We start from the raw sequence: 8010 nt of genomic DNA, 5'->3' as shown, positions 1-8010 counted from the left end.
ATAAAAAGGATTGTATAATGCTCCTCTAAGCAGAAACACTTTCTACTTATTTTTTGTTCTTTTTATCAATTTGTTTCTTTACTTGTTTGCTTTTTCATTCAAGTGTTTTTCTACCCCTCTTGGTCCAACCTAAAGCAAGTGACAGGTAAACTAATGGTGCACAGTATCCACTGTATTAAATCATGAGATAATCATCAACAGTATTTTTAGAAAATGTATAAATACTGTGCAAGACAGGAAAGGTGGATATCCCTTTCTCAACATGTTTTTGACCCCTCCCAATCTAGTAACTGAGAGTTGGGTATTTTTGACATAAACACATTCATGCTAAGAATGATTAGAAACCAGCTGCTAGGATGTGCTGTGCTGCTCTTTAACAATGAATGTGTTATATTCCTGTGAGATTATTTCTGAACAGTTTTTTATGCAAAGAAAATAATGGGGTATTGCAAGGCTGGGAGCTTATCCTCCTGAGTCTTATCTCTCATTGGAATCAGAACTTTGAACTAAAATTCTAGTATAGGAACCCAATCCCATATTTTTAAGTGACTGTTCATGCACATTATGATAGGATGTCTTCTTTCCTGGATGTATTTGACAACTCTTGCTTTTAACTCCAGCACTGAGGATTCTGTTGTTGGCAGTACTGTGCCCCTCTTAAAATCACAGATTGCAGGACTGAAAAATACGCCAATTTTAGAATCTGCTAAGTGTTACATTTAGCACAATGAACAGAGTGGCTTTAAGAGACGCTCTTTGAGTGCTGGAACAATAAAACTGTCCTTATTTGACTCAAAAGTCCTTCATATTGCAGTGTGTTCTGTGTGCACGTTCAGCCTAAAAAGATATATAAATATTGCCTTAATGTGTGGAAGATGGATTATTGAACATTGCTCTCTAATTTAAGTATATTGGATATATATTATTTATAATTGGTATTTTGAGTTAAATCCACGCCACAGATTATTATTTATTATTATTATTATTATTATTAGAATAGGTTTATTGCTGAAGGTTCCCAAGGCACGCCCTGGAGCAGGGGTGGGCAAGCTTTTTGGCACCACCAATCTCAGATCTCAGAACATTGCTAGCCTTTGGCAATGGTAACTTCCTACCAGTTTTTGAGGCCAGATCCCCAACATACTCTGACTCTTTGCACCACTCCAGCAGCACAAAGGAAAAGCAAAGCCTGCCTAGCCTGCCTCTGGAGGAATCCTCCAGCGTAGACAGAACCTCTGAGTGGGGTCAAGCTGGAGTAATAGTTTGGTGTCTTTCTTCTCGCATGGCAAAGGGCTATGTCTGGAGCAACACGGTGAACCCAGATTGCTAGAATGGCTACTTCTATTTTTCTTAGCCTCTGTTTACATTAAGGGATTTGTGCTGATGCAATTACCTTAGGGTGACCAGATGAAGGGAAGAAAATATCGGGACACATTGGAGGTAGGGGGTGCCCGCCGGCAGAGCAAAAAAAAAAAAAGCCGAGTCCTGCCCCGGCTGAGCAAAAAAACCACAGCGCTGCTGGCGGATATCGGGACAAACATCGAAATATCGGGACATCTGGTCACCCTAAATTACATCAGTTTGGTTACACACCAGTGCAGACTCCTAATATAGACGGGCTGCAGTGGTGCAAAGCAGGGTTTATTGTAACTCAGTAACATGCCCAGGTAAGCATGACTGGGGTAAGCCTCGTTTTGCACCAATACAGATCTACATTAGAGTTTGGCACCAGTATAACTTCATTGTTAGACTTTGTCCACTGTGAATCTCTTTTGTGCAGACAGAGCCTTAGGTGTGATGGAATCTAAAGTGGCCTCTGGCCAGGCCTAGGTTTGGGAATTATAAAGGGGGAAGTCTTCTCACACTCATCTTTGATACTGTCCTGAGTACGGCTGGGTTGGGCTTGAGGCTTGTGCTTTTATGCAGCTGACAAAAGTTTAAGGGCCTAATCCTACAAAGTGCTTGGTACCGTCAGTTTTCTTGTTACACCAGAATCACTCCTGGAAACTCTACAAGCACATAGCGAACAGCTGATTCTGTTTGGTTTTGCTGTGCACTTACCTGTTTGTGCTTTCCTATAGTTTGTGGGTCAGCTGGGGGCCATGTACTTAAAATTTTTGCAGTGTGTGGCCTGTTTGAGAAAAAGGGTTAAATATTGAATCTTATACCTTTTTATTATCCCAGAGACCTGAAATTGGACAATATTCTTCTGGATGCAGAGGGTCATTGCAAGCTGGCGGATTTCGGAATGTGTAAAGAAGGGATTCTGAACGGAGTAACAACCACTACATTTTGCGGAACACCAGACTACATAGCTCCTGAGGTATTTTTTATACCAGACTTCACATACAAATATTGCCAGTAATCATAATTAACTGTGGTACACATGGATAACTGTATCCGTTGTATGTGCAAGGTGAAAAATGTGGGCCAGATTCTGTCATCTGCACTACTTGAATAATCCTGTTGAAATCTGTGGATCTCTACAAGGAGTAACCTACTCAGCATCAGTAGTTCGCAAAATCTGGACCTTTGAGTGTAAGGGAGGGGCAATGTCTGTGATTCTGTACTTGATAGCTGTTGAAACCTTGCTTTTAAAAGTTTCCTGTACTGTATTTGATGGCATTCTCTAGTAAATTGTTTAGCTTTGCTGGTGGCCGGTTGTCTGTCATTCTTTCGTTAGTGGGTAATAGTGTATTAGGTTTTCCCACTGAATATTTGCCCATTCCATGTTACCTTTCCTTTAAATTGAGTAGTCACTCCATATGTCAAAATACCCATGTCATACACTCCTTGCTGCAACTACCAAAAGACTCAAGCAGTTAAACATGCTCAACTTTTGCTCTTTTATCATCTAGGCTTTTGTCTTGTTCTGTACTAGAAGGTGAAGAACAAAAATGTCAAATTGAAGCTAAAGTGACCAGTTTGTTATTGCATGATGTTGTCATTTAACATTTTCCCCTAACACATGTTCCTGGCATATTGCATTATTCTTCTCCTTGTCCACATTTATGACCCTACTGCTGCTTTGAAGGTGCTTCTAAACCTTTCAGATACTAGATGTAATCGGATGCTCCCTCCCAGCAATGACCTGTACCCAGGCCTAAAAACAGGGATATGTTCACCTGTGTAATAAGACTTACATAGATATGATCTGACACAATGTAACATACTGTAGGTATCATATTGTGTTAGACCTGTATGGGAGTATCATTGTTTCTCTGCTCTGAGGTACTGATGAGTGACATATAATAGACTCCCCTGTTCGTCCAAATGGAATGGGAAATATGCAAATTTATGCATGGATGGATTTGGACATAACTTACGATATTTGGATAAAAAAGATGACATAGCACTATGCTATTTGTAGATTACCTAGATTTTAATACCATGGATACATTTTCAAAGGTCAGTGCCTAAGCTGAGTCAGCACCATTTACATGGATTCCCTTTACAAGTACAGGCATTGGTATGTGCAAAACAAGTTCTGTACAGATTTGCCCATTCAAGTTTAGCCACCAATCCTTGAAAATTTTGTCCTGAATGTAACCCCCCTTTCTTCCCTGGGTTACTCGGAACAGGCAACACTCACCTGTGTGCCTGGGTGCCTGATGTTGTTGACATTAAAGGAGATCCTGAGTATCCCAGTGGTGACGTTGGATAGGTGGGAATCCTTTATCCACCCCTCTGCTGCAGTCCCTTTATACTAAAGGAATTTACAATTGGCAGTGCCTTCACCTGGCTGGCCCCTGTACACACTCAATGGCGTGCCTTGGGAACCTCCAGGAATAAACCCCTCCAAATAGTAGTAATAACAATAACAACAACAATAATAATGATTAATAATTAAATCTGTGGCATGGGTCTAACTCAAAAATACCAATTATAAATAATATACATCCCCTATACTTAATTTAGAGTTAACACATCTTTACTTAACAAGTTAAAGAAACAGGGTATAACAGTCTAAGATTATATGTCACTACTTATTTAAATCCACAGGGGGCAGTTGAATAAAATCAATTAACAAATAAAATATACAGTAATAAATGAATCTTCTGTAACTGGCATTTGCACTGCCACCATTTACCCCACCCCGCAGTGTCCTAGATACTTGCTTGCATGGGAGCGCTTGGAGATCTGCAGCTGGAGACAGCACGCTGTTAGTTCTGTGTATCAGTCCAGCCAAGGCAACAAGCTGCACAACCCCTCTGACGATTGGAGCTGGCTTCACCACATGTCAGCAGCTCTGGGTCCTGGTTCGATGGGAAGATCACTCTGCCTCTCCTCAGACTCAGACTCTCTGCTGTGCCCCTTCCCTTTCCCAAACCAGAGTGAGAGTTACTCACACTGCCTTCACTGCAGGCCCACCTCATTCAGCTCCAGGCACAGCAATCATCTCTCCCTTGGCTCCAGTGAAGCCACCAACCTACCTCTGAAGCTCCCTGCTCAATCAAAGCCACAGCAGGCTCTCAGCAGCAGCTTCTGGCTTCCTAGCAGCAGCTCTTGGTATGGACAGAGCTCCACACCAGTAATCTGGCTCCTCTCCCCAAAAATGGAGCCCACCGCCTGCTCTCCCTGCACTGCCTGGAAGAGCAAGTCTCTCTCTCTTTCCCCAAGGCATCATGGGAGTTGTGCTCTCTAAGGCTGGATTGCAGCGCACAGGATCTTCCCAACTGGAACATTCCCAATAAAGTTCAGAGGCCCCTCTAGTAAAGGTGGCCTACATGTATCTCACACATATTGCATTTGTGCTAAGGATGCTGGGCAAAAAGTTATGTCAGCATTTTTTTCATCAAACATTATTTTGCAGGGGGAAAATGTTGGTTGCTAAGTAAAGATAAAGTGTAAATCTGTATTTTTAGCACTAGATGATATCAAGTATTGGTAGGTGCAAAGGCAAGGAAACTCATTTTAAAGCTACATAATTTGTGCCTAGGGTGGTTTGCGCAGTTTGAGAGAGCACTCCAGTAAGAGAAGGAAAGCAAAATGAGTTTGTGTAAGGTTTTGGCTTTGTGAACATTATTTCTTTACTCCACTAGGAAAAAGAATCAGAACTTGTGGATTCTTTTATAAATTTTTACTAAATAAAAAGGCAGTACTAAACTCCTAGACATTTTCAGATGAAAATTTGGGCCCATTGAAGGTGGCAAAACTCCCATTTTCCCTTTTTGTTTGCTTCTCACCATTCCTTTTCCTCAAGCTTTCCTACTGCTTTGTCCTCTTGAGTCACCACTATATCGTTCATGTCACTTTTGATTGGCAGGATGCCAAAGCAAAAATGTGAAATCCAAAGATCATTCCCACACCAGACCATGGAGAAGTCCAATTCTGAGGACAACTTTGCAGCTGACATTTCTGTAATGTATTTCTATAATATCACAAACCAAGACATAGGGTCCAACTACCTACAGATTTTGGGGACATTTAGATCTGGATCCAAGCACTATGATTCAAATCTTAGACCAATACCTGCGCTTATATTAATATTGGATGGGTTTTATATATACAGTACAATCAGCATTCACTAGAGCTGAGTACAATAATCCCTACCCAGAGGATTCCAGCTATAATGCTAATAACCTTTGTGTGTGTGTATGGTGGTTGCCATTACAGCTATCAACCCGGGGTCATGGTACCTTTTCTTTTAACCTGTCACCTTCTTGTGTTGATACTTTGCAGCCAAACTGCAGACTCTTTTCCAACAGACTAAAGTCAACAATTAAGCTTGTTCCTCGAATAACAGTAGCCCTGGAGTAATATAATAATAATCAATCACTCTAACCCATCCGAGGTGTCTGTTGCAAAGTTGGACTTGCTTGTGTCACACATTGGAACTTGCTACCACTACAAGTAGAAAACCTGCCAGTTTTCCCAAGAAGCAAAGATAATTAAAGCAAAGTCTACAATATTTAGTATAGTACAGTAGGGTTGATGCTGCACGAAAGGGTATCATGTTTTCCTATTGTAAACAAAATTCTCAAAGGAGGATGCTTTTGGCTTCCAGTATTCATACTAAAAGGATTATTATAAATCTTAGCAGATCTCTGTGCAACAGGACCAACTACATCAGTGTATAGTGTTCAAGACAGGGACAATGAAAGGATGGGTTCTAAATTAATTACCACTCTAGATCTTGAGGTCTTGGTGGATAGTTCTCTGAAAAGTTCAGCTCAACATGCAGCAGTGGTCAAAAAGGCTTACAATGTTAAGAACTAGTAGGAAAGAGATAGACATTGAGGCCTGGTCTACACTAACCCCCCAAGTCGAAGTAAGGTACGCAACTTCAGCTACGTGAATAACGTAGCTGAAGTCGACGTACCTTACTTCGAACTTACCGCAGTTCAGACGCGGTCCACACGCGGCAGGCAGGCTCCCCCGTCGACTCCGCGGTACTCCTCTCGTTGAGCTGGAGTACCGCAGTCGACGGCGAGCACTTCCTGGTTCGATTTATCGCGTCCAGACCAGACGCGATAAATCGAACCCGGAAGTTCGATTTCCAGCCGCCGAACTAGCGGCTAAGTATAGACCAGCCCTAAGATAGAAAACGTCATAATGGGACTATATAAATCCATGGTATACCCACACTTGAATATTGTATCCAGTTCTGGTCACCTGATCTCAAAAAGAATATCATGGAACTGGTAAAAGTTCAGAGAAGGGCAACAAAGATGATCAAGGGTATGGAATGGCTTCTATACGAGGAGAGACTGAAAAGATTAAGGCTATTCAGCATAGAAAAGAGATGACTAAGGGGGGATATCATAGAGGTCTATAAAATCATACATGGTGTGGAAAAAGCGAATAGAGAAGTGTTATTTACCCTTTTCCATAATACAAAAACCAGGTGTCACCTGATGAATTTAACAGACAGAAGATTTAATACAAACAAGAAGTAGTACTTTTCACGCAACACACAATTAACCTATGGAACTCATTGTTATGGAATCTTGTGATGGCCAAAAACATAACTGGATTCAAAAAAGACTTAGTAAGTTCAGGGAGGATAGGTCCATCAATGGCTATTAGCCAAGATGGTCAGGGATGCAACCCCATGCTCAGGGCGACCCTAAACCTCTGACTGCCAGAAGCTGAGAAAGGAAGGTGGGAGAGGATTACACCATCGGCCCTGTTCTGTACACTCACCCTGAAGCTCTGGTATTGGTCATTGTCAGAGACAACATACTGGGCTAGATAGACCATTGGTTTGATCCAGGATGGCAGTTATGTTCTGATTTTACATTTGCCACCACTTTTTTGCATATGCAGTAGACTTTCCCCCAACTTGGTTTAAACAATATAGAAGGCTATACAACTCTTTTACTCATGAACATGCTAGGGGAGACCAATAAACTTGGTTAATGCTTCTGAGAACACTACTGCGGGTTGGTTTTCAGTGCAACACATTGAAACTTAGCCATATGATTGATATTAATAGGAGCTGCACAAGTAAAAAGCCCACGCCTACTGCCATTGAAATCAACAGGATTTGGCCTCTTTGAGTCACTGTAGTAGGATAAGCATCTTGTGTCTAATCAATAAACATGCATCTGAAGCTATCACTCAAGTTGCCTATTAAATCTGACCTCTCTGTTTCCCTAACAGATCCTCCAAGAGTTAGAATATGGTCCCTCGGTAGACTGGTGGGCTTTGGGTGTTCTGATGTATGAAATGATGGCTGGGCAACCTCCTTTTGAAGCTGACAATGAAGATGATCTCTTTGAATCCATACTTCATGACGATGTGCTCTACCCAGTCTGGCTCAGCAAAGAAGCTGTCAGCATTTTAAAAGCAGTGAGTCTTCCATTTCTTCTTCTTTCGTTCTTCCTTTTTTTCTTTTCTTCTTTTTATTCCCTTGCTGAAAATTGAATTTACCTACAATCAGAACAGTCACCACTGGGAGTTCAACCATAGTTCAGAGTGCCACTATTAGGATAATGGGTCCTGGGATAAATTACACTTCTTGTGGGAAAGGAACAGAATGTTTGTGTTCCTTGCAGTTGTGTGCTG

General features: G+C 41.5%; 1 protein-coding gene across 1 annotated transcript; it reads left to right on the top strand.

The window, feature by feature from the left end:
• Positions 1–1659: 1659 nt before the first annotated feature.
• Positions 1660–7794, top strand: LOC113405722 (protein kinase C epsilon type-like; the record flags this gene model as incomplete). Its single annotated transcript, XM_029914416.1, has 3 exons — positions 1660–1667; positions 2185–2323; positions 7606–7794. Coding segments are annotated over exons 1-3 (336 nt in total), but the record flags the coding sequence as incomplete, so codon positions are not given.
• Between the last annotated feature and the right edge of the window lie 216 nt (positions 7795–8010).

Source organism: Terrapene carolina, unplaced genomic scaffold (genome assembly GCF_002925995.2).
Source record: "Terrapene carolina triunguis isolate 2854851 unplaced genomic scaffold, T_m_triunguis-2.0 Scaffold50204, whole genome shotgun sequence".
Taxonomy (NCBI): Eukaryota; Metazoa; Chordata; order Testudines; family Emydidae; genus Terrapene; species Terrapene triunguis.
This window is presented reverse-complemented; position numbering and strand designations above follow the sequence as displayed.